The 24,893-nt window shown below is 47.1% G+C and overlaps 2 protein-coding genes and 1 pseudogene across 7 annotated transcripts in view; 2 read left to right on the top strand and 1 right to left on the bottom strand.

Moving 5' to 3' along the window:
- The window catches only part of PPL (periplakin), a 50,479-nt gene extending 42,183 nt beyond the window's left edge, over positions 1-8,296 (top strand). The window contains exons 18-22 of one of the 3 annotated variants that reach the window (XM_080678183.1): positions 1,104-1,254; positions 2,027-2,110; positions 3,342-3,458; positions 3,954-4,046; positions 4,775-8,296. In XM_080678183.1, coding sequence (XP_080534309.1) covers positions 1,104-1,254; positions 2,027-2,110; positions 3,342-3,458; positions 3,954-4,046; positions 4,775-7,435 — 3,106 coding nt within the window. In that variant the 3' untranslated portion in view covers positions 7,436-8,296. Of the gene's footprint in view, positions 1-1,103; positions 1,255-2,026; positions 2,111-3,341; positions 3,459-3,953; positions 4,047-4,771 lie in introns of all 3 variants that reach the window. The other 2 variants (XM_080678185.1, XM_080678184.1) reach the window with 2 other exon arrangements.
- The window catches only part of UBN1 (ubinuclein 1), a 47,437-nt gene continuing 24,697 nt past the window's right edge, over positions 2,154-24,893 (bottom strand). For 2 of the 3 annotated variants that reach the window (XM_080678186.1, XM_080678188.1), the window contains exons 14-19: positions 17,443-17,493; positions 17,302-17,344; positions 14,933-16,150; positions 12,981-13,224; positions 12,613-12,702; positions 8,484-10,632 (exon numbers count right to left, since the gene is read on the bottom strand). In XM_080678186.1, coding sequence (XP_080534312.1) covers positions 10,583-10,632; positions 12,613-12,702; positions 12,981-13,224; positions 14,933-16,150; positions 17,302-17,344; positions 17,443-17,493 — 1,696 coding nt within the window. In that variant the 3' untranslated portion in view covers positions 8,484-10,582. Of the gene's footprint in view, positions 2,227-8,483; positions 10,633-12,612; positions 12,703-12,980; positions 13,225-14,932; positions 16,151-17,301; positions 17,345-17,442; positions 17,494-24,893 lie in introns of those variants that run through there. The other variant, XM_080678187.1, reaches the window with a different exon arrangement.
- On the top strand, positions 19,227-20,155 carry LOC308253873 (Y-box-binding protein 1-like; annotated as a pseudogene). The gene has a single exon. The product of its transcript is annotated as a Y-box-binding protein 1-like (transcript).

Raw genomic sequence — 24,893 nt, 5'->3', positions numbered from 1 at the left:
GAAACCTGTGTATATGCCCTGACTGGGAAGCAAACTGGTAACCTTTCAGTGCACAGGACGATGTTCAACCAACTGAGCCACACTGGCCAGGGCTCATCTCACTCTTGTGTCTTTCAAGGAATTTATCCATCTCATCAAGTTGTTGAATTTATTGGCATAAAATTTTTCATAATATTCTCTTATCACTACCTATAGGTTCTAAGGCTATATCCCCTCTCATTCCTGATGTTAAATCTTCTTTCATTGTATATATACATTCTCTTTTATCAATTTATTGACCATTTTAAAGAACTAGCTATGGTTTCAATGATTTTTCCCGTTTCCTTGTTTCCGGTTGCATTGATATCTGCTTTTTATTATTTCCTTACTGCTGCTTAATTTAATTTGCTCTTTTTATTTCTTAAGGTGGAAGCTTAGATTGTTGATTTGAGAGCATTCTTTTCTAATACAAACATTTAATCCCATACTTTTCCCTCTCAGCAGTTTTTGCTGTGTCCCACACATTTTGGTATGTTTTTATTTTTGGTGAGTTCAGAAGACTTCCTAACCTCCCTTGTGATTCCTCCCTGGCCCTGTGGGTTCTTTAGGTCCTGTAGTACACATTATCTCTGCATGTCAGTACATGTGGACCTACCTACCTGTTCTTCACAGAGGCCAGGGAGTACTCCAATTTAACATTCCATAATTTGCTTAACTATTCCCTTTCTAGTGAATGTGCAGGTTATTTCCAGTTAAATTACATTCGTCCCCTACCCCCCTACACACACACACATTTTAAAAAATGAAAACACACACAAAGAACACAGATGGACTCCTTTAAAAGGGACAGGGGAAGCTTTTTGTTGTTTATTTTTTATTTTTAGAGAAAGAGGAAGGGAAAGGGAGATAGAAACATCAATGAGAAACATTGATCAGCTACCTCCTGTATGCCCCTCACCAGGGGTCGAGCCCACAACCCGGGCATGTGCCCTGACCAGGAATCAAACTGTAACCTCTTGGAGCATGGGCCACACTGAGCTACTCTGGCTGGGCAGGGACAGGGGAAGGTTTTAGTGAGACATCTTCTCGCTGTGCTAGAGGCCTGACCGGCTTTGCTCCTGTAGGGCCCAGAGCCTGCGGAGTGCCAAGGCTGCCTATGATGACTACCGCAGTGGCTGCGACCACATGCTCCAGTTCTTGTCCAACACCCCAAGCTATGAGCCCCAGGAGACAGACAGCCTCAACCAGATGGAAACCAAGCTGAAGAATCAGAAAGTAAGACAACTGCTTCTGCATTCACAGGCATAGTCACAAGGTGGGGTCAGAGGTCAGTTATTCCCCATTGTGGAGGAGAGCCAGGAGTGGCTGCTGTTTGCCCTGGCACAGCTGTGATCTCACAGGACCTTGGCCCTGCCTGGTTCCCAGCACTTAACTCTGAGAACAAGGACAGTCTTGCTCACTTTTCCCTCCTCAGTACCCAGCATGGGTCCTGGCCCAGAGTGGACACGCAGCACAGGCCGGCTGAATGAGTGAATGGCTACGAAAATATGAGACCCCTGCATGGGGAAAAATCCCATTTTCAAAGTTCAGAGTCCTGGGTCCTCAGAAGGCAGCAATGTCAATAGGGTGAGGGAGGAGGAACATGGGAACCCAACAGCCTAAAGTCAAATGCCATTTCACTATTAGCTGTGCCCCTCAGGCAAGCCACTGAACCTCACTGTGCCTCGGTTTCCTCACTTATAAGCTAGATAATGATGGTACTTACCTCACAGGGTTGTTGGAAGATTAAATGAGGTCATCTAAGTTACATATTAGAACAGTGCCTGACATTTTGAAGCACACAGTAAACATTCTTTTCCTGGCAAAGATAATGTTGGCCCTTCTTCACCAGTCCTTAGAGTTGCCTTTGTAACCAACACATGCATAAAAGGAAGCCATTCATTGTACTCTGTACAATAGAAGAAGAATTTCAGATTTAAGGAATCTAGCTAACTTATCAAGGTTGTTCTTTTTTTGTTTTGTTTTGAAAGTCTCTGTTGTTTTACAGAACCTGCTGGATGAAATAGCGAGAAGAGAACAGGAGGTTCAGAAAGTCTGTGCTCATTCCCAGCAGTACCAGCAAGCTGTCAAGGTGAGAAGCGAAGTCCCGTCCAGAGTGTAAAACATCAGGGTCTCTGGGAAGAGAAGCACTGGGCCTGGCAGGGTCATCCTCAGGCCCTGCTGGCAGCCATGCAAACTGGCACAGTCCTTTGGGAAAATAATATGGTACTAAGCATCAAATACCAGAGAAGGGTTTTCTACTGTATGAAGCAGTAAACTGGGGGGAATTTATCCCCCAATCATTGAAAAACTACAGAACAACAATAATATAGAATAAATAAAATCATTGTAACAGCATCCTATCTAATAGAGAGAAAATATGCTAACTGACCATCATGTCCTCACAAAGACGGTAGCGCCCACAGCCAATGAGGGAATATGCTGATTGACTGCCACGCCCTCATAGATGGCGGTGCCCACAGCCACAAGATGGTGATGCCCAGTCCCCTCAGCCCCATTGGGGCGGCAGGCACGTGGAGCGGCTGGACCAACCCCCAGGCGGGTCTGACCACTCCCCATGCCTGCCTCTGGAGTCCCCCAGTCCCCTCAAACCTCCAGCTGCCCAGGGCCAGCCCGAGGCGCAGGCAAGCCTCGGATGGCAGCTGCCCAGCTGCCCAGGGCCGGCCTGAGGCACAGGCAAGCCTCGGATGGTGGCTGCCCAGCTGCCCAGAGCCACCCGAGGCTCAGGTAACCAGGGCTGGCCAAGGCTTGCACGCGCGCCGGCAGTGGCAGCAGCAGAGGTGTGATGGGGGTGTCGCCTTCCCCTGATCGCTGGGTCACTTCCCGCCCCTGAGGGCTCCCAGACTGTGAGAGGGGGCAGGCCGGGCTGAGGGACGTCCCCTCCAGTGCATGAATTTTCGTGCACCGGGCCTCTAGTTATTTATAATAGCAAAATAGACAAACTACAAATAACTTAAGTGTCCAATAGCAGAGGAATGGCTAGGTAAATTGTCATCCATTCACTTGATGTATTATAAAGTTGTCCAACTGATAACCCAGAGGATTAGGAGGGGCAACATGAGACAAATGGAGAAAGCACAGCATCAGCTCTAGCATGAAGGGAAGGCCTGAAGGGAGCCCTCTGGGGAGGGGGAACTGTGGGCATACTTTTTCTTATCTCACATGTTGTTGAGGGACATAGCTATGTATTGTTGATGTATTGAAGGTTCTCAAAAACTCCTAGCAGTCAGTAGAGTGTAGCTGAGCGGAAGACCTCTGCAATCAACTGACCTTGTCTGCCCTCTGCCATGTCTCTCCCCCAGGACTATGAGTTAGAAGCAGAGAAACTAAGGTCCCTTCTTGACTTGGAGAATGGAAGGAGCAGCCACGTGAGCAAGAGAGCCAGGCTCCAGTCCCCTGCTGCCAAAGTGAGGGAAGAGGTGAGCTTTGTGGATAGGCGTTCTCAAGAGTTGTGCAGCCTTCAAGGGAGCATGGCATGCAGGCCTCAGAGAGGCAGGCATAACATGGAAACTGGGCTGAGAGCTTTCCTGAGTGCAAACAGGTTTTGTAAGAGAAGATAATGAACTTTATCTGGGGCAGCGACATTGATATACCTAGAAAGACAGCCTGCTGGAGGTATATGGGTCAGAGCCATAGATTAGGGAGGTTCCCACTCTGCTCCCCCTGCCTAATACATATACAAGAGGCCGACGTTATTTCCTCTATACACAAGAATATCAACGCTCAAAAGGACATCTGCTCAAGGCCACTGGGAATTATTCTGACTCTAAACCCAGTGTTCTCTCCACCAGATGATTGTAGTAGGAAGGGGCAAGAAGCTACCCTCTATCCCCAAATGCCAAACTTTTCAAAACCCGTCCTAGCTCTTTCCCCCTCAATCTATTGACTCCTATTTGCTGAATGCTCCCCTATAGGAAGCGACTCTTACTGCCAAGTTCACCGAAGTTAACGCCATCAACAGACAGAGGCTGCAGAACCTGGAGTTTGCTCTGAATCTACTGAGACAGGTAATGAATCTTAGTGTAACACATTCTACTCAAAACTGTTCCAGCAGGTGAGAAACAAGACTCCTTCAGCCTCAAAGAAACAGCCTGTAAACTAGGGGGAGTGTCCCTTGCAAACACGGCTGGGCAGCACCAGTGCAAATACTGGCCCAAGCCAGCGCCTCTGTTGACATGAGTGTAACTTATATATTCCCTCCAACAGAATTTGCAGAGTACCTAGTAGAGGTAGCATGTTCAAAGTCCATAATGTTTATGATAGCACTGAAATAACAAGAAACTGGAAGCAACTCAATACTCATCAGCAATGGCTAATTAAATTATGGTCTGTCCACATGTAGTTATTAAACAGTGAAGTAGAGTCTCTGTGCTGTGAAATTTCCTCTATCTAGATTAAGTGCAACAAGGGTGCAGAACAGGGGACTTACCATTTGTGCAGAAAAATAAACATTTGACACACACTAAAAATATACTTGTCCTAAGATGACAGATACCCTTCTAGCAATAGGACAGGACCAGAGGTGGAAGACTGATTTCCTTTCACACTCCTCTATGGTTTTAAAATATTTTACCAGATAAATTTTAAGAAAACCTAAACCAGCTGTTTTACCATTTTTAAAAGTAACCCTAGAACTCCTGTGAACCCAGCAGTTGGAGATCACAGAACCACCAGTCTGACCTGTTTACAGGGAGAGTCCAGCTTTAACCATGCACTGTCTTCTCTTTCCCAGCAGCCAGAGGTAGGAGTGACCCATGAGAGTCAGCAAGGGAGCCAGCCGGGCTCCAGATCAGAGGAATCATGGAAGATCCGGAAGGAGTTGGACGAGGAAACTGAGCGGAGGCAGCAGCTGGAGAAGGAAGTCAAGAGTGCCCAGGAGGAAATCCAGATTCTGCAGAATCGGAACCCCCAGGAAGCAGTGGTGAGGAAGGAGGTGCTGAAGAAGGTTCCAGACCCTGCACTTGAGGAGAGCTTCCAGCAGATGCAGCGCACGCTGACGGAGGAGCAGCACAAGAACCAGCTGCTTCAGGAGGAGTTGGAGGCGCTGCAGCTGCGGCTACGCGCCCTGGAGCAGGAGACCAGGAACGGCGGGCAGGAGTACATAGTCAAGGAGGTCCTGCGCATCGAGCCAGACAGAGCCCAGGCTGACGAGGTCTTGAGGCTGAGGGAGGAGCTGGAGGAGCTAAGGCGGCAGAAGGGCACCCGGGAAGCAGAGGCAGTCCTCCTGCAGCAGCGCATCGCGGCCCTAGCTGAGGAGAAGAGCCGGGCAAGGGAGAAGGTCACTGAGAAGGAGGTGGTGAAACTGCAGAACGACCCCCAGCTGGAGGCAGAGTACCGGCAGCTGCAGGAGGACCAGCAGCAGGAGGGCAAGCGCAGGGAGAAGCAGGAGGAGGAGCTGAGCTTTCTGCAGGACAAGCTAAAGAGACTGGAGAAGGAGAGGGCCATGGCTGAGGGTAAGGTCACTGTCAAGGAGGTGCTCAAGGTGGAAAAGGACATGGCAGTTGAGAGGGAGGCTGGCGACCTAAAACGCCAGTATGAAGACGAGGCTGCCAAGGCTCGTGCCCACCAGAGGGAGAAGAGTGAGCTGCTCCGTAAGATTTGGGCCTTGGAAGAGGAAAATGCCAAGGTGGTGGTGCAGGAGAAAGTGCGGGAGATTGTCCGGCCAGACCCCAAGGCAGAGAGCGAAGTGGCCAACCTCCGCCTGGAGCTTGTAGAGCAGGAGCGCAAGTACCGGGGTGCCGAGGAACAGCTGAAGAGCTACCAGGGTGAGCTGGAGGCACTGCGGAGGCGGGGCCCGCAGGTGGAAGTCAGAGAGGTGACGAAGGAAGTCATTAAGTACAAGACTGACCCTGAGATGGAGAAAGAGCTCCAGAGGCTCCGGGAGGAGATCGTGGACAAGACCAGACTCATCGAAAGGTGTGATTTAGAGATCTACCAGCTGAAGCAAGAGATTCAGTCTCTGAAAGACACTAAACCACAGGTACAGACCAAGGAGGTAGTCCAGGAGATCCTTCAGTTTCAGGAAGACCCCCAAACCAAAGAGGAAGTAGAGTCTTTGAGGGCCAGACTATCAGAGGAACAGAAAAAACAAGTGGACCTGGAAAGGGAGAGGGCTTCCCAAGAGGAGAAAATCAAACAGAAGGAGGAAGAGCTTTCCCAGGTGAAGGAAAAGGTGGTCCAACAGGAGGTAGTCAGGTACGAGGAGGAGCCAGGCTTGCGAGCTGAGGTGGACGCCTTCACCCAGAGCATTGATGTAGAGCTCCGGCAGATCGACCACCTCCGTGGGGAGCTGCGACGGCTACAGCGCAGACGGGCCGAGCTGGAGCGACAGCTGGAGGAGCTGGAACGTGAACGGCAGGCACGCAGGGAGGCCGAGCTGGAGGTGCAGCGCCTGAAGCAACGGCTGGCTGACCTGGAAAAGGAGGAGGGGGAAGCCCAAGAGAAGGTGACCCACAAGCAGAAAGTAGTGCTACAGCAGGACCCCCAGCAGGCCCGGGAGCACTCCCTGCTCAAGCTCCAGCTGGAGGAGGAAAGGCATCGGCGGCAGGTCCTGGAGAGTGAACTGGAGACCCTAAAGAAGAAGCTCATCAACCTGGAGAAGATGGAGGTCAAGGAAAAGGTGGTCTTCTCCGAAAGTGTCCAGGTGGAGAAAGGTGACACTGAACAGGAAATTCAGAAGCTCAAGAGCAGCCTGGAGGAGGAGAGCCGGAGCAAGAGGGAACTGGACGCCGAGGTGGGCCGTCTGGAAGCCAAGCTGTCAGAACTGGAGTTCCACAACTCCAAGTCATCCAAGGAGCTGGACTTTCTCAGGGAAGAAAACCACAAACTACAGCTGGAGCGGCAAAACCTGGAGTTGGAGACCCGGAGGCTCCAAACAGAAATTGAAATGGCGGCGACAGAAACACGGGACCTGAGAAACATGACCACAGTGGACTCTGGGACAAACCTCGACTCCAGACTATGGTCCCTGGAGAGAGAGCTGGATGACCTCAAAAGGCTCTCCAAAGACAAAGATCTTGAGATCGATGAGCTGCAGAAGCGCCTGGGTTCTGTGGCCGTCAAGAGGGAGCAGAGAGAGAACCATCTGCGGCGCTCCATTGTGGTCATCGACCCTGACACAGGCCGGGAGCTGTCCCCGGAGGAAGCCCATCGGGCTGGCCTCATCGACTGGAACATGTTTGTGAAACTCAGAAGTCAGGAGTGCGATTGGGAGGAAATATCAGTCAAGGGTCCCAATGGGGAGTCCTCTGTGATCCACGACAGGAAGTCTGGCAAGAAGTTCTCCATTGAAGAGGCCCTACAGAATGGGAGGCTGACTCCTGCTCAGTATGACCGATATGTCAACAAGGATATGTCCATCCAGGAGCTGGCCGTCCTGGTGTCTGGGCAGAAGTAGGCACAGCCCTGCCCCTCAGTCTCCTGGAAGCTGACGCTGGCTCTCTCCTACCCCATACCTTCTTCTCCCTGGCCCTGTGCAGGCTCCTAATCCGTGCGGAGCTGAACATGCCACCCATGCCTTCTCAGCCAAGCTACTCAGAGTATAGCTCATGTACAAGCGGAATGGTCACTGGCTGCACCATCATTTAACCCAGGTGAGAGACCTGCTTCATCCTCTAATGATTCAAAATCACAAAGCCCTTCTTTTCTCTCCCTTTTCCTACACAATCCCATCAACAGACTCCTTGTGGGAAACCTGGAAGCAATCCGAATACTACTAAACCACAAGAACACTGAGGCAGACCCAGCCACTCCATGCAGCACTGGCCTTCACACACCAGATGGGGAAACTCTAGGGCAGAAAGGCCTCCCTTCTACACACCCTTCCACTCATCAAAGGACTGGGCCCCTTGGGGCTGCCGACCTGCACTCACACCCCTCCAGGAGTCTGGCTGAGAGCCAACTTTCCGTCAGACTTCTACTGGTGAGACAGATCTGGGATCTATGCCAGAGAAGGCGCAAAGAAAACAGCACAGGACCCTCTGTCAGCCTGACTGTCCCAGGAGAACACACCAATCAAGACTTTTCTGGTTCTGAAATTACAGTGTTTTCGTTGTGGACTGTGATGCTGTTAGCCTTAGCTTCAGGGCCTTACAAGTCTTGCTTATTCTCTTAATTGGTACTTAGGCATAGTACACAGTTGATTTTTCACCAAATTAATTTCAGGTTCTCTGTATCTCCTGTATTACATAAAAAAACAGAAAGAAATAGGGAACTCCACCTTATAGCGCAAAAAATAAAACACCTGGTGGCTTGACTCTAATTTTATGCTAAGTGTGTTTCTTCCTCTTTTGCATGTGTGGTTTATTGCCCCTACTCCCTCTTGGTTTTCAGCCAGGATATCCCATATGGATATCCATTTACCAGTCCCAATCACTTACCAGTTCCTATGGGAGAAAGAATTATTAGCAAATATGGCAAAAAAAAAAAAAAAGAGAGAAACAATGTATTGGAAACCTTGAAACAATTTATTAAGTTGCTTTATACAAGATTTAACAATTTCCACACCACCCCCTAATACCAACCTAGTGGCTGCACCAAAGCCACAGCCCCTTTCACACTTAAGAAACGGCCGCACCAAGGAAAGCCCTGCAGCACCGCAGCCCCCAGGCCCGGAGCCCGCTCTGCCTGTAGATCTGCCTTGCCATGGCTGTTTAAGTCATTCACTCTTTCATTACCACAAATAAAGCATAAACAAGAAAAAGAAATCTCCCCATCAAAGAAACGTTTCCCTGAGGCAAGAGGCATCACTAGATTCCTACAAATGAGGGTATTCTGCTCCAGCTGCACACTCAATAGTATGTGGGGAAGAGGGGGCACTGCAGGGGAACCGGATGTCTCGGGCAGAAAAGGAGCTCATGGGCAGTCTCTGCACGGCTCTGAGCTCAGCAATACAAATCTCTTCTTTGGCTCTTTTGCTACTTCCTAAGACTATTCTGTAAACAAACTGGAAATCCAAGTTTCAAAATATATATATAATAAAGGGATAAGAAATCCATGTAGCCCCATGTGAAATGTGTGTTGGTTCTTATGTAAAAAGTCAGAGTAGAGGCCTTGCTCCTTGGACACCAAACCTCAGCATAAAGCATGAGTTACTAAGCACTGGACCTTGGGTGCCAGGAACCAAAAGAGCTGCCTGTGTCTCCACATAGGTCTGCATTCTGAGGAGGCTATTTACTCTCTAAATATTCGAAATCGCTTAGAGCAGTCAGTTGAGACATGCCTGTGGCAGAGACTTCACAGGACCGGCAAGTGCCCTAAAACTCCTCATGAAGCAGCCAGTGGTTAAATGGGAACAGCATAATGACTTGGGAGCTCCGGGGTTAATTGTCTTAAGTCTGTCTCTAATGCACTCTCCAAGCTCAGTGGTGCGTCACCCTTAAGTCAGGCATAGCCCCACTGCCTGCAGAGCCCTAGGACTTCAAGGCCTGTCTATACAGCAGACACTTCACAAATGCCCACACCTGCAGCTCTGCCTGAGAATGATTTCTAAATAAGCTGGAATGTCTATCTGTAACTTGGAACCTCTCATATCCTTGCCCTCAAAGGCCTTTGGGGCTCTGCAGTCCACCTGTATGAACTCTGAAAAAACAAAACGGAGGCCCTGGCTGAATTAGGACCTGGGATTTGAGGACCCAGATGATCTTTAAGTCAGGACAGCACAGATTATGATGTGCAATGATAAAAAAAAAACAAAAAAAAAAACCTCAAATAAGACTGGCTACGTCTTAAGTAGACAGACATCTTTTAAAAAGGTCTTCATCTGAGATCCACACAGAGGGCCCAATGGACGTGTGTCTAATTCTGCTCCACCATAAAGGCACTGGGATTATGTCTCCATATGACGTGTGAAAATATGACATGTGAAGAACAGTCCCTCTATCCAATGCATTGATGGTAATGATGAAAACTGAGCCAAAAATAAGTGTCTTTAAAAATCCTATCACAATTGTTGAATCTACAAAGGTCTTTCTCTAAAAGAGCTTCATTGTCATGTTTAGAGGATAAACTGGCCCCCATGATGAGCACACACTAGCTGTTCTGAGTATTTTTCAACGAGACAAGGTAAGTCTCCCAGCTATGGCATTAGCCTGGGTTTCTGTCCATTTAGCACACAGCCTGAGGATGGGATAGACACCATGACCATCCAGGGACCCTAGTGTGGCCAAAAGGAGCCCCTGCCCAGTGCAGTGCCATGAGTTACTCTGACCAAATGCCAGGGGGTTGGGCAGACTTACAACACGTGTGCCAATGCTCAGTCCTGCCACCAGAGCTCTGTACATGACCCAGTACACTTCCCAGCCTAGAGCTGCCCCTCCAACGATTGTCCGCGACAAAGCCACGAGGCCTGGATCACCAGGCCAGTCAGTACCTCTGGAGAAGCACAAGGCTGCTCCCAAGTGAAGGCACGTCACAAGTGCCAAGAAACGTTCCACTTAGCACTTATGCCTTCTCCAGAAGAAAACCAATCAGCAGAAAGAGCGTATTGATTATCTAATTTTTCAGAGACCTACTAGTTCAGCTTCCAGCATTTCCTCTGAAGAGGTCACAATTTCCGTGGAACACCAGCCCCTTTCCCATGAAGCTGAGAAGCATCTGGAAAAGAATGAGCAAAAACAATATAAATCTTTCAGGATCTCTGATTTTCTTAAGGCAGCAGTAACCAAACCTCAAGGAGGTCACTTCTGAAATAGCAAAAGCCTCTGTATGTTGAGTATTCTGAGGCTCAAACGAGTCACAAACACTTGACAAAGGTGATTTCAGTTTGTTACTTATAGCAGCCTGCAGCATGCCCAGCCCTCTGAGCACCATGAAGGCAGCTGCTCATGGAGTGCTGTGTTCACAGACAACTCTACTATGCAATGTGGGCCACTTCTGTTCTTGGCTACAGCTATGCAATGGCACATGGGTTCCATGATGGGGTTTGACAGTCACACTGAAGTCAAGGAGCAATTAACATTCTCACCATCAATAGATCCTCAGGTTCTATAAAGACAAGTTCAAAGGCACTAGCATTCTGAGTCCACATAGGAAAAAAAGCAAATCAGAAATAAGTCACACAATTAAAATGTCCAGACAGCTTCTCATTTACAACCACTCAATGGAATCCTATAGCCTGAAGGTCTAAAGGAGAGAAGAAAAGCCTACTCAGCCTGTTTTAGCATAGATGCTTTTCTGATAGCCTTTTAATACCCAGAAGAAAAACAGGGAAGAAATGGTACCAGAAAGCACTTTTCCCTTTTTTGCTGAAAATACCACAGACCAATATCACATTTCTAAAGGCTTTTCATTATTGTCTCTGTTTAAAAGGGTGACATTCCTGAAAGCAGCAGAGGCAGTGCAAGCTCTCTTTGAAAAACCACAAGCTCTCACCCATGTAGCTCTGCAACCCCTATATTATAATCTTAGCTACAGCGGCAGCCACCAGTTTGTGGAGCAAGTCCACACTACATTTTACTGCTGCTCCAGGGGAAAACGGAGTAACTGCTGATACAAGCTTAGCTCTAGGTTTTTCTTTGAGAAGCAACAATTCCATCTTGGAGAGTTATAATCCACTTTTGTACCCAGATGGCTGCTGGCATTCACTACAAATGCATCAGTTTAAGGACACAGGGGCCAGGGACCCACAGCAAAATCTGGGACAGACTTGAGCCATGTCGGGGCCAGTGCTCTCAGTACAGCAGGTGTCAGGCATGCCCAGCTGGATGAATCCCATCTTACTTCCAGGTAAAGTATCAGTCTGCCAGGGTGGCTCCAGGCTCAGCTTCCTGAAGAATGGCTCTCCCTGACCAATGAGGCCCCTGGTCATTTCCAGAGAGTAGTAAGAGCCACAGGCCAAAACCAAGATCCCTGAGGCTCTACAACAGCATTCCATTGGCTGCACCTAAGAATCAGGTCCTAGCACAGGATAAGGCCAATTGCTGATGACAAAGGTGCCAGCTTCTCACAGCTATAAACCTAGAGCTTATACAGTGCCCATTTCCGAAAGTCACTGGTCTCTGGAGAGGAAAAGCGGGAGAAGGAAAGAGGGAACGCTGCCCCAATTCCTGTTGTGCTCCCAACTCTTTGCCTTTACATCTGAACTGAATTGACAGCTGCTCCTCTCTTGAATACATGCTGACATCAGAGGTAAAGGTCCCTCCTGAAGCCTTGCCACTGTGACCTCTCACTACTACTTGAACTTCCCCTTTCACTTAAAACTAAATTTACAGTGCCTTCTGTTAGCTGGTACTACCTGGAAGGTGTAGCAGCTTGAATTTAAAGGCCTGTAGTACCCCAACTAGCCAAGGGTTGGGGATTCCTCTGCCTTGCACACAGGTCACCCTGACTTCCCCTGTGATCACATGGGGTAATAAGGCTGACCCAGTGGCAGGGGACCAGGGGAAATCACAAAGTGGAGGAAACCTGTCCCATTCTGAGTACCCACAGAACAAGAGCCTGAAAGGACAAACCAAGACAGCAAAGTGATAATAAGGTGAAGATACAGAAACCTTTGGCAGCGGACGGCATCTACTGAGTGGAGAGGGGAACGACACACAGTGCACATGGTACTCTGACCACCTGGCAATTAATTACCTGGGAGATTCTGCGGGACGTGGGTAGACACGGCAGCGTGTGGGAGAGGTGATGTGTGGGGCGGGCTGGAGTGCAAGCCAGCCAGGAGACCTGAGAGAAAACAGGAGGGGAGAAAAGAACAAGACACACACATTGAAGACAAAAACAGAAAAGCATCCTTAGTGATTCAGAGCCCCAGACAACCTACTGACCAGTCCTGGTGAAACACCCTGTGGAAGGGCTCAGCACGATCCCTGAAAATGTTGCCCATAGCCACACACCAGACACACACAGGAACCCAGTACACAACAGAACTCACTGGTCACAGAAAAAGTCCCGGGGCACCTTCTGTGCCTCCAAATGAGGGGAGGAAAGGGAGAAGCACTTACTGTGGCTGAGGCCATGGTGAAACGTCCCAGGGGCAGGGCCCGTGACGATGGCATCCTTGGAGACCCCTGCTTTGGCAGAGGAGTCGGCGCTAAAGGAGAGCACACGGAGAGGAAACGGAGAGATGATCCCCAGGGAGTTTGAGTTCACAGCTCCAGGCAGCTTTGGGCCGCCTGTCTTGTAGGATGAGGATAGCAGATTTAAGGGCGATGAGCTGGTCAGTAGCACAGCCCCGCTCGTTCCTTTCTGGGGATGAAACACACAAAAGGATCAGAGCTCCCGCCTGTCCATGGCCTGCTCACAAACCAAACCTGTCAACACACAGGGTGGGAACAACGACTGCTCCGTATGCAGGAACCCTAGTCTGCAGCCCCAAAGAGAACAGTCTCTAAACTGGCCTAATATGCCCCCTAGGACAGTGTTCACTTTAAAAAGCAGGATGTTAAGCCCTCGCCCGTTTGGCTCAGTGGACAGAGCATTGGCCTGTGGACTGAAGGGTCCCGGGTTCAATTCCGGTCAAGGGCACATGCTCGGGTTGCGAGCTTGATCCCAAACGTGCAGGAGGCAGCCAATTGATGATTCTCTCTCATCATTGATGTTTCTATCTCTCTCTTCCTCTCCCTTCCTCTCTGAAATCAATAAAAATATATTTTTAAAAAAAGAAATCAGGATGTTAAATATACCTCCTTTGTGCAAGAAAGGGAAGAATATTATATATAGACATCCACAAATGTAGGTATGTACAAATATATGTATTTTTATATACATAAGCCACACACACACACATTTGTATGTAATAATCTTTGTTTTTAGAGAGAAACGGGAAAATCCTGGAAACTAAGGGACATTGTTACCTTGTTGGGTGATAGAAATAGGGCAGAAGCAGGTGAGACCTCAATGAACATACCTTTTTTAAAAAATATGTATTTTATTGATTTTAGAGAGGAAGGGAGAGGGAGAGAGAGATAGAAACATCAATGATGAGAACCATTGATTGGCTGCCTCCTGCACGCCCCCTACTGGGGATTGAGCCTGAAACCCAAGCATGTGCCCTTGGCCGAAATCAAACCAGGGACCCTTCAGTCCACAGGCCAACGCTCTATCCATTGAGCCAAACCAGCTAGGGCAGAACATACCTTTCTAAAGTTTTTCCTTTGCAACCAAATAGTCGTTTTACATAGTGGGGAAAAAAATATACTCTCTCTCATTTCCCCAACCTGCACCCAATTTCTGTTAATTCCTATAGGCAGGCCTCACCAGCCATTCATTGCACTCTGTCAGATCACCTTTGACCTGCAGAGCCCTTCAAAACCCAATTGGGAGAATCACTTTTAGAAGGTACTCATCTTCCTACTGTATGAACATCTCTACATAACTAACGATCTGATAGGTAGTATTAATTTCACTAACTCGTCCGGAGAGATGGGACAGGTAGGAGGCCATGAAAGGAAAGTTTTGTGGCTCATTCCACACCTTCTAGATCAGTGGTTTTCAACCTGTGGGTCGCGACCCACAGGTTGAGAACTGCTAGCAGGGTCGCCTAAGACCATCGGAAAACACAGATATTTACATTACGATTCATAACAGTAGCAAAATTACAGTTATGAAGTAGCAATGAAAATAATTTTATGGGTGGGGGTCACCACAACATGAGGAACTGTATTAAAGGGTCACAGCATTAGAAAGGTTGAGAACCACTGTTCTAGATTCATAGCCTCCTGCAAACACAGTGCTGACCAGTCCTTTCTCTCCACTCATCCTCCAAGAAGTTTCAGGCTCTCTTGGGATTCATGCCAACAGAAAAGACAAAACAGGAAAACAGGAAGCCAGTCCTCATGATTTCTGGGTTTACTGTTCCTACCCAACCTCCAGTTTCAGCTCTGTCTGACCAGGGCAAGGCAGGTGGCCTTGTCCACAAGACCCATGAGGGTGGCTGCTGTACCAGGATACTCACTGGCAAGGAGGTAGACGATGTCACGCTGCTAACTGCACTGGGCTTCAGGGAGGAGGTCAGTAACTTGGCCACTCCCTGGGTCCCACCACTAGAATCTCCACTTGGACCCCCCGGAGGGGCCACCAGGGTCAGCTTCTGGGAAACAGGCGGTTTTTTCACTGCAGAGCCTGGGACAGGTCGGCTGGCAGGCTGTCCTGTAGAGGCAGGCTGTGCACCGGAGAGCAGATTCCCGGAAGTGGAGCTCTGGACTGGTGTTCCTACAGAAGAGCTGCCAGAAGAAATCCCGTGTTTGGAGACAGAGCCGGCAAAGGGGCTATTCTTGTAAGATGGCCCTGAGGAGCTGGCTGAGTGCTGTTTTGCTGGATGGCTCAGGGCAGCGGAGGACAAGGCTGGGGTCTTATGAGAACTACTGCTGGAGGCTGGCGTGCCTCCTGAAGAGGCTGGTGTGGAGGAATGGAAGCTCTGGCCTTTGGCTGCCGTCTTCACAAGCTGGATGAGAGAACGATGACACTGTGGGGAAGAAGGCTTTGGGCCCTGGAGCTTACTGATAAATGGAGCTGGAGGGGTGAAACTCTTTTGTTGTTGAGTGCCTGCATGAAAGACTTTTACTTGGGGGCCAGGCACAGGAGCTGCTGTCTGGGGTGCATGAGACGTCCGTGGCAAACCATGGTGTTTTGCTTTGGACTGGTGCCCTTCTGGCAGGCCCTTGCTCAGGGAAACCTGACAGGACAGCTCTTTATAGCCAGAACTCTCTGTTTTTTTCTCCTGAGAGGACTGCCCCAGTGCCAGAGCCTGTTCAGCCAGAAAATTGAGGGGTGACTGCAGAGAGCTGGAGGATGGTGGGGCAGAAGGGCTAGCCTTCGTAAAGTTCCTTTTTTCTTCTGTACATAAAACACCTGCAACTTTCTCTGCAGGCACTTTCGAGGGTGCAGGCAATGTGAACTCGGAGCTCCCACTTGCTCTGCTGTTCAGCGCAGCCAGTTCCTTGGACACAGCCTCCAATGAGGAGGCTGAATTATGGATCAAGTCTCCATCCAACGAGTTCTCCAGGCTGACAGGAACAGGATTCGTTTGGCTGCCCAAAGCCTGGGACGAAAGCTCCCTGTTTGCAGCTCCAGAGTTCAGGCCTCCTCCTGGGTGTTCTGAAGGCAAAGCCAGGGGGCCGCCAATCTGGCCTGATGAGACGGAAACCTTTTTATCAGGTTTAATAGATGATTCCTACAGGAAAGTAGAAATGCTGATGTTAAGAAGTGCCCAAAGACGCCAATATTGGTCCTGTTGTAAGAATGCATGCGTGAGAATACCACAAGGTCCCAAGAATCAGGCCTTCCTATGTAATCACAAATAAGGGGGACAAGCGCAGGTGACAAGCCTGTGTAGACGTGAACACATCCATCTGGCTGGGCCTGGGCTTACTCAAGCATGTTCTGTTGCTAAGTACACATGAACCCACAGGGAAATGCTTCTTTTCTCTGTTTTTGAAAAAATACAAGACTTGAGCAGACACTCTCCCTACTGGCACACACACTATCTCAGAATCTCCTAACTGTAATCAGAAAAGGATGCATGGCATGAAAACTGCCTTGAACTAGTTTTCTTTTCCTCCTTGATTTTTCCTAGCACCTGCCTCCTCAGGGGGTTCAAAAGAAAAGTCCTTTCATGGGATACAAATGGGAGCTATCTAAGTGCTAAATACAGTGTGCCTGAGACATTGCAGGAGCTCAACAGATACTTAGAAATAAACAATGTACATAGCTTATTCTCCCAGACCGTTCTGGTATGGTTAAGGGCACTATAAAGCCTCAGGAATTGATAAAATTTTAGTAAAATAGCAATTTCTACTAGATTGAGAGGTTTCTGCAATATCTAAGCTAATTTTCAGTCTCTATTCTCTAATCACTGTACTTCCTTTTATTTCTGCTACTTCAACTCAACAAAGCCACCTGTCCTTCCGTTGTAGCTCCAGGCTAACCCACACTTGGCTAGGAGTGTGTTCTTCCATAAAAATACCTTTATCATAGTATAATACCCTCACATATGCAGGGGCTTTTCATGCCTCAGACAGTTGTCAGGAAGACCTCATTTAATCCCACAACAACCTTGGGAACTGGCCTGGTGGGTACTGCTTCTTAGAACTGAGGATGGAAGGTACTAAGTGCCCCAGCTCAGGTCTCTGCCCTGCCAACAACCCAAGGCCCCTCTGGTGGACCTGGCCTGCTTCTTGGTACAACCTCAAGAATACCATCCTGAAGAGCTGTTCCCCAGAGCAGCAAAGCTCAATGAGCTGCCATCATCATTCAAAAGGTTTCATGAGCATGGCTGGAGAGAGAGGAGAACAGATGGTACATGATCTGAGCAGGCTGACTCACCTTCACCTTGATTTTTGAAGGAGCCATTACTTTCTTCTTGGCCCTGAACAAAAGAATGAACACAGAAAAGGTTTAGAGGAGATCCACCAAAGAGATAAAAATGGCAGTTGTCTTGAGAAATGAAAACACTGAAACACTCACAGGATTGATGTTAGGTGCCCATGGCCTCGTCTGCTCTCCTTAAACAGAGTCCTGAAACAAACAGATTAACAAGGTGGAGTTTGCATAAGCCCCCTGAAGACAGAGACCTTGTTTCTAGAGCTCCCTACCATCCCTGGTACTCAGTAACTATTACTAATTAAATGTCAGAGCACTAGTGACTTCATTGCTGGTGAGAAGATCAAAAGTGGATGTGCTTGCCACCTGAAAGGCAAGAGTCTAAGGTTTACCAAAAAGCTATGGCTCACCTGGCCAATGTGGCTCAGTTCGATTCCTGGTCAGGGCACATGCCCGGGTTGCGGATTCAATCTCCAGTGGGGTGGCTTGCAGGAGGCAGCCAATCAATGTTGATGTTTCTCTCTCATTGATGTTTCTTTCTCTCTCCCTCTCTAAAATAATAAAATCACATTAATTAAAAAAAAAAAAAAAAAAAAAAAAACGATGGTTCTACATCCAAACCTCTCTTAGTGATGTTTCCCCTGAAGGCAGGAGTGCTTTCCTTGATGCCCATTCTCATCTTCTAGGAGTAAAAATGTGGATTGACCCACAGTATGTCTCTTTCCAGAGGAACTCAACAAAATGATCTTTATGCCCTTCCCTTCATATCTTCAAAAGTCCAATCTCTAAGGAGAGAAGAGCAATCCCATTTACAGATGGGATACTGAAACAAGAAAAGGCTCCCTGATTTGCCCGACCCACAAAAAGTCAGGTCCAATCAAGAACATAAGCTCCAGGGGAGGATTCTGGGAAGTTGGCAGAGTAGAAAGCACCAGAATTAATCCTTTCCCCACCCTGGACAACAACTGCCCTAGCAGAATCTCTCTGAAATAACTATTTCGGAACTCTAGAGACTGATCAAAGCTAGCAGCTTCCAAGGGAAGACTTGGGGGTAAATTGTGGGGTTATTTCAGCTCTTAGCACAGTAGCAGCTACCCAACCCTTAATCCCATAGCAGGTAGCTGTGCACCTGTTCTCAAAGTAGCTTGCAGGAACTAGGGTGGGCAAAAGGACCTTCTCCTACAACTATCAGGATCTGTGCTCTAATTATTGATTGCTCCTTCTGTTCATAGAGAGCAGCCATTGTTGTTTCTCTTCCCACCATTGTGAACCTCTGCACCTCTGGTTCAAGTGACTTCTAGGAGATTTTAAGGGCCAGTGCCTTTTTTTAACACCATTTTTCAATTTTCCCCTTTTAGAAGCCAAACATTAAAGACTAGGACAGTGGTCGGCAAACCGCGGCTCTGTTGACTAATGAGTTTCCTGACTAATGAGTTTCCTGACCACTGGACTAAACTAAATGTTACCGTGTAGTTGGAAGCTGTGAGGATTAGGCAATTGTGGCATATTGTGTGCAAAGAGGTAAAGGGTAGTATATGACAGTGGTCGGCAAACTCATGAGTCAACAGAGCGGCAAACCGCGGCTCACAAGCCGCAGTTTGCCGACCACTGGACTAGGACATTCAAAACAACTGCATACATGGGTAAAATTAGAAAGTGACTATGCATATCCAAGGAAAAGCTGATAAAAGATTTAAGAAAACATTAAATCTACACTTCAGGCTTCAAGTTGGCACACAGACAACCTACAGTGATAAAAATAAGTAAATAAATGATAATTTTAAAAAGAGAGTTAAAGTTCAGGTGGTAGTCGAAAGTGGACCCCAGAGAGCCCTGAGCAGCCCCACCGCCACCACAGAGCTAGTTATCATCATACCCTGGGAGAACCATAGCTGCCGCAGCCGGCCCCAATCACCATCACCATAACCATGAGCAGGGAGGCCAAGACCCAGCAGTATCCCCACTGCCCCCCTCCAGCACTGCCAACACCAAGCCCAGCACCACAGGCAGCGGCTAAACAGCCAGGGCAGCCTCACATCACTGGGGGACAAGAAGCTTATTGCAACAAAGGTTTTAGAATCAGTAAAATGGTTCAATGTAAGAAACAGATATGGTTTCATCAACAGGAATGACACCCAAGGAAGATGTATTTGTACACAAGATTGCCATAAAGAAGAACCCCAGAAGTACCTTTGCAGAGTAGGATATAGAGAGACTGTGGAGTTTGATGTTGTTGAAGGAGAAAAAGTTATGGAGGCAGCAAATGTTACAGGCCCTGGTGGATTTCCAGTAAAGGCCTGTAACATATGCAACAGACCATAACCATTATAGACACTATCCACATCACAGGGGTCCTCCATGCAATTATCAGAATAGTGAAAGTGGGGAAAAGAATGAGGGATAGGAGAGGCCTCCTGAAGGCCAGGCCCAACAGCGCTGGCCCTATCCCACGCAGCCCTACCCCAGGTGATGGTTATCACTGTACTATATGCAGAGATCCTTTGGGCATCGCCCACAGTATTCCAACCTTCCTGTGGATAAGTAATGGAGGGTGCTGAAAACCAGGGTGCAGGTGAATAAGGTAGACTAGTGAGACAAACTATGTATCAGGACTATAAACCATGATTTCACAGGGTCCCTCCTCACCAAAGAAAGCCTAGAGAGGATGGCAATGAAGAAGATAAGAAAAATTAAGGAAGGTCAGCAGCCACCTCAAAGTTGGTACTGCCACAACTTCAATTACTGAAGCAGACGGCCAAAAAACCCTAAACCACAAGATGGCAAAGAGACAAAAGCAGTCGATCCACCAGCTGAGAATCTGTCTGCTTTCTAGGCTGAGCAGGGCAGGGCTGAGTAAATGCAGGCTTACCCTCTCTACCATCTGGTTTAGTCATCCAACAAGAAGAAATGCATGAAATGAAATTCCAGTAATAAGGAATGAACAAAAGATTAAAGTTGAAGACCTTAAGTGCTTGCTTTTTGTCTGTTGACCAGATAACTAGAACTATCTGCATTTTCTATGCAGCATGGGGTTTTAAAGATGTCTCTTTTTGGTAATGACAAACATATGGTTTAAAAATTTTTTTAAATGTTCAAATATTACCGGTTGCTTTCCTTTAAAAAAAAATATTTTTGTTGATTTCAGAGAGGAAGGGAGAGGGAGAGAGAGATAGAAACATCAATGATGAGAGAGAATCATTGATCAGCTGCCTCCTGTATGCCCCACACTGGGGATGGAGTCCACAATCTGGGCTCCAATTCCTAAGAATTGAACTATGACCTTCTGGTTCATAAGTCAACGCTCAACCATTGAGCCACGGTGGCCGGCAACAAATGTGGTTTTTTAAAAAAGCCTGCAAAAAAAGCAACAGCTGGCCTCCGCATGCCTTATACTTCTCGATAAGTGGCCCCTGGCCTAATACTAGCAGCAGCCTGCCTTGATTTACAGCTTGGCGTCTCCTGGGCACCTCCAAGCCCATCACAAGTAGCAGCCATCTGCAGATGGCTCTGTAGCTCTTGTCAGTGGCCCCAGGCAGGGCACAGGCAGTATTGACTTTGCACCTCCCAGGAGGCCCCCAGAGCCACTGCACCCACAGATTACACCAGATTACAACCCTACCACATCCACAAGTGACACACTTAAGGGGTGGACTCAGTGAGCACCAAAGCCACACTGAAGCTAGTCCTGCTCCATAGGGGCATCTCCTGCACAGCAGCTCTTCCGCTGGAGTCACAGATGGCCTTCACAGCCAATTGGATTGGGGGTCAATCCCTCCCAGTGACACCAACAGCAATCAAGGGTCAACTACAACAAGACTGTGCACACAGCCCACAGGGATGCACCTAGAGTGCCCAGCTCAGGTGACCGGAGAGGCTGAGCTACTGGGGCCTATAGAACACCTACTACACAGGGCCACTTTACCAATTCCAGGAGACACAGCAGCTCTAATACATAGAAACAAACACAGGGAAGCAGCAAAAAATGCAGAGACAAACAAATGAAAGGACAGAAGAAGTCTCCAGAAAAAGAATTAAATTAAATGGAAGCAAGCAAACTACCAGATAGAGTTCAAAACAATACTTATAAGGATGCTCAAGAAACTAATAAGAACTTCAAGGAACTTAGAACATCAACAACATAAAAAAAGACCAGTCAGAGATGAAGGATAATTTACAGGGAATCAACAGTAGAGTAAGAGGATACCGAGAATCAAATCAACGATTTGGAATATGATATGAGGAAGCAAAAAAACACCCAATCAGAAGAGCAAAAAGAAAAGAATCCAAAATTATAAAGACAGTGTAAGGAGCCTCTGCGACAACTTCAAGGGTACCAACATTTACATCATAGGATGCTGGAAGGAGAAGAGGGAGTAAGAAATTGAAAACCTCCCTGACTGGTTTGGCTCAGTGGTTAGAGTGTCAGCCCTTGGACCAAAGGGTTTCGGGTTCAATTCCAGGTCCAGGGCACATAGCTTGGTTGCAGGTCCCCAGCCCTGGTAGGGGCACGTGCAGGAGGCAACCAATCAATGTCTCTCTCTCACACTGATGTTTCTTTCTTTCTCTCTCCCTCTCTCTACCTTCTCCCTCGCACTATCTCTAGAAATCAATGGAAAAAATATCCTTGGGTGAGGATTAAAAAACAAAAAAGACAAGACATGAAAAACCTATTTGAGAAAATAATGACAGAACCCTAGGCCAGCATGGTTCAGTGGTAAGACCATCGGCCTGCACACCAAAGGGTTGCAGGTTCAATTCCCAGTCAAGGGCACATATCTGGGTTGCAGGCCCGATATCTGCCCTTGGTTGGGGCATGTGTGGGAGGCAACCAATAAGATGTATCTCTGTCACATATATATTTCTCTCTTTCTCCCCTTTATCCCTCTCTTCCACTCTAAAAATCAATGGAGCCCAGCAGACATGGCTCAGTGGTTGAGTGTCGACCTATGAACCAGGAGGTCAAAGTTCAATTCCCAGTCAGGGCATATGCCCAGGTTGTGGGCTCGAACCCCAGTGTGGGGTGTACAGGAGGAAACCTATCAATGATTCTGTCTCATTACTGATGTTTGTCTGTCTGTCTGTCTCTCTCTCTCCCCCTTCCTCTCTGAAATCAATAAAAATATATTTTTTTAAATAAATGGGAAAAATATCCTCACTCCTTGATTGTTGGCAAAAGAGAAAAAGGAACCCTCATTTAGCAATTAGCAAACTGAATTCAGGGATTCTAAATTAGTGCAGTCATTAGAAAACAGTATGAAGGTTTCTCAAAAAGTTAAAAATAGAACTACCATATAACCCAGCATTTTCACTTCTGGGTATTTACCCAAAGACAGCCAAACACTAAATCAAAAAGATATATGCTCCTCTATGTTCATCACAGCATTATTTACAATAGCCAAGATGTGAAAGTAATCCAAATGTCCATCCACAGACAAATGGATAAAGAAGATATGGTTCATACATAAAATGGAATATTAATCAGCCATAAAAATAAAGAAATCTTGCCATTGTGACATGGATGGTATTGTGCTTAAGGAAATAAATCAGAGAAAGACATATACCATATCATTTCACATATATGTAGAATCTAAAAAAAAAAAAAATGAACAAACAAAATAGAAACTGACAAATACAGAGCACAAATTGTTAGTCACCAGGCAGGAGGGGGATGGTGGGAAATAGGTGAAAAAGGTGAAAGGGATTAAGAAGAACAAATTGCCAGTTATAAAAATAGTTCACATGGATGTAAAGTACAGCATAGAGAAATAGCCAATAATATTGTAATAATCATGTATGGTGTCCAGATGGTACTAGACTTACTTCGGTGATCACTTTGTAAGATATGTAAATGTCTAATCACTATGTTTTACACCTGAAGCTAATAATAATATATGTTAAATGTAACTAAAAAATAAATTTTAAATGAAATTTGCTGGGCACCTCTGCCCTGCCAGCTCCAAGTCATTACAATGATAGCCTTCCTACTCCAGCAAGGACAAGTTGGAGCGCTGAAGACTATGCTTCTACAAGGCACTTGCTCCTACAGCTTATCTTTTTGTAGAATCCAGAGTGACAAGGATCTCTGCTACTGAATCTCAAGAAACAAAGTCCACCAAAATTGCCAGCACGAGCAACTGCACCTACTGAATTGTTGACAACATCAACTACAAGAATCTCCAGCATCATGACTACACCATGAACACCTTCTTAGACCTAAACCTGTACCTCTTGAAATTTTGGTTGCCCGAGCCCTCTTCCAGATGAGTCTCCTTGCCATTGAGAGCTCAGTTTAATGATTACCCTTACGTCATCTGCTGCATTCTTGCCTGCAAAATAAAGTCCACTCAAGTCATGAAAAAAGAGACTCAAGCCCTGGCAGGATAGAGCATCGGCCTGCAGAATGAAGGGTGCCAGATTCGATTCTGGTCAGGGAACATGCCTAGGTTGTGGAATAGATCCCCAGTGGGGGTTGTGTTGGAGGCAGCCAATCAATGATTCTCTCTCATCACTGATGTTTCCATCTCTCTCTCCCCCTCTCCCTTCCTCTCTGAAATCAATAAAAATATATATTTTTTAAAAAGACTCAAATTATCAAAATCAGAAAGTGGGGACATTAAAAAAGAACAAATAGCCTTGGCTGGTGGATAAATGGTTAGAGCATCACGCACTCACTGAAGGGTACAAACCTGGGTTGCAAGTTCCACCCCCGGCCCAGTGGGGATACATGCGGGAGGCAACCAATTGATGTGTCTCTTTCACATCGATGTTTCTGTTTCTCTCTCTCTCTGTCTCTCTCCCTCCTTCCCCCTTCCTCCTTTCCACTCTCTCTTGGAAAATCAATGGAAAAAATGTCCTCGGGTGAGGATTAACAAAATAAATAAAATATTTTTTTAAGTCAACACATAAAAATCAGTTGCATTTCTACACATGAATAATTATATTCACAAGTGAAAGGGTTAACTGGAGAAAACAAGGCTTGAGCCTTACAAAATCTAACAAATGTCAAAGGGAAAGCTCATTCTGTTAGCTTGCACAAACATGCTCCCCTTGAGTGGTTATTTTACAGAAATTCCTGAAGACCATCACCCCTGCATAGCCCCCCCAAGAAAGGACGTCTAGTGCCAGCAGAAGGACAAAGGGCAAGGTCGTAAAACAACTATGACAGGGGCATGGTCCTGATACCTGGGTCAAGCCGAAGCCCTGTCTGCAGCTCTCCCTGAGTGAATAAAAAGCCTGCTCCCTCCCCAATTCACCATTGGGTCTTTCTCGAGTCAGACCACCTGCACCCAGGTGCCTCAAATAAACATCATTTTGATTACACTGAGCCTTGAGTCCATGTCTGTGTGTGACCCCGGCCCAACCCTGTGCACTGTTGGTGAAAATGTAAAATAGCCACTGTAGAAATTCCTCAAGAAAGTAAACATAGAATTACCATATCATCCAGCAATTCCCCTTCTGGGTACATATAAACCCCAAAGAATTGAAAGTAGGGTCTCAACATCCATGTTCATAGCAGCATTATTCACAACAACTAAAATATGGAAGCAACGTAACTATCCATCGACAAATGAATAAGCAAAATGCGATATATACAT

The sequence above is a fragment of the Plecotus auritus genome (genome assembly GCF_963455305.1).
Source record: "Plecotus auritus genome assembly, chromosome: 7".
NCBI classification, from domain to species: Eukaryota; Metazoa; Chordata; class Mammalia; order Chiroptera; family Vespertilionidae; genus Plecotus; species Plecotus auritus.
This window is presented reverse-complemented; position numbering and strand designations above follow the sequence as displayed.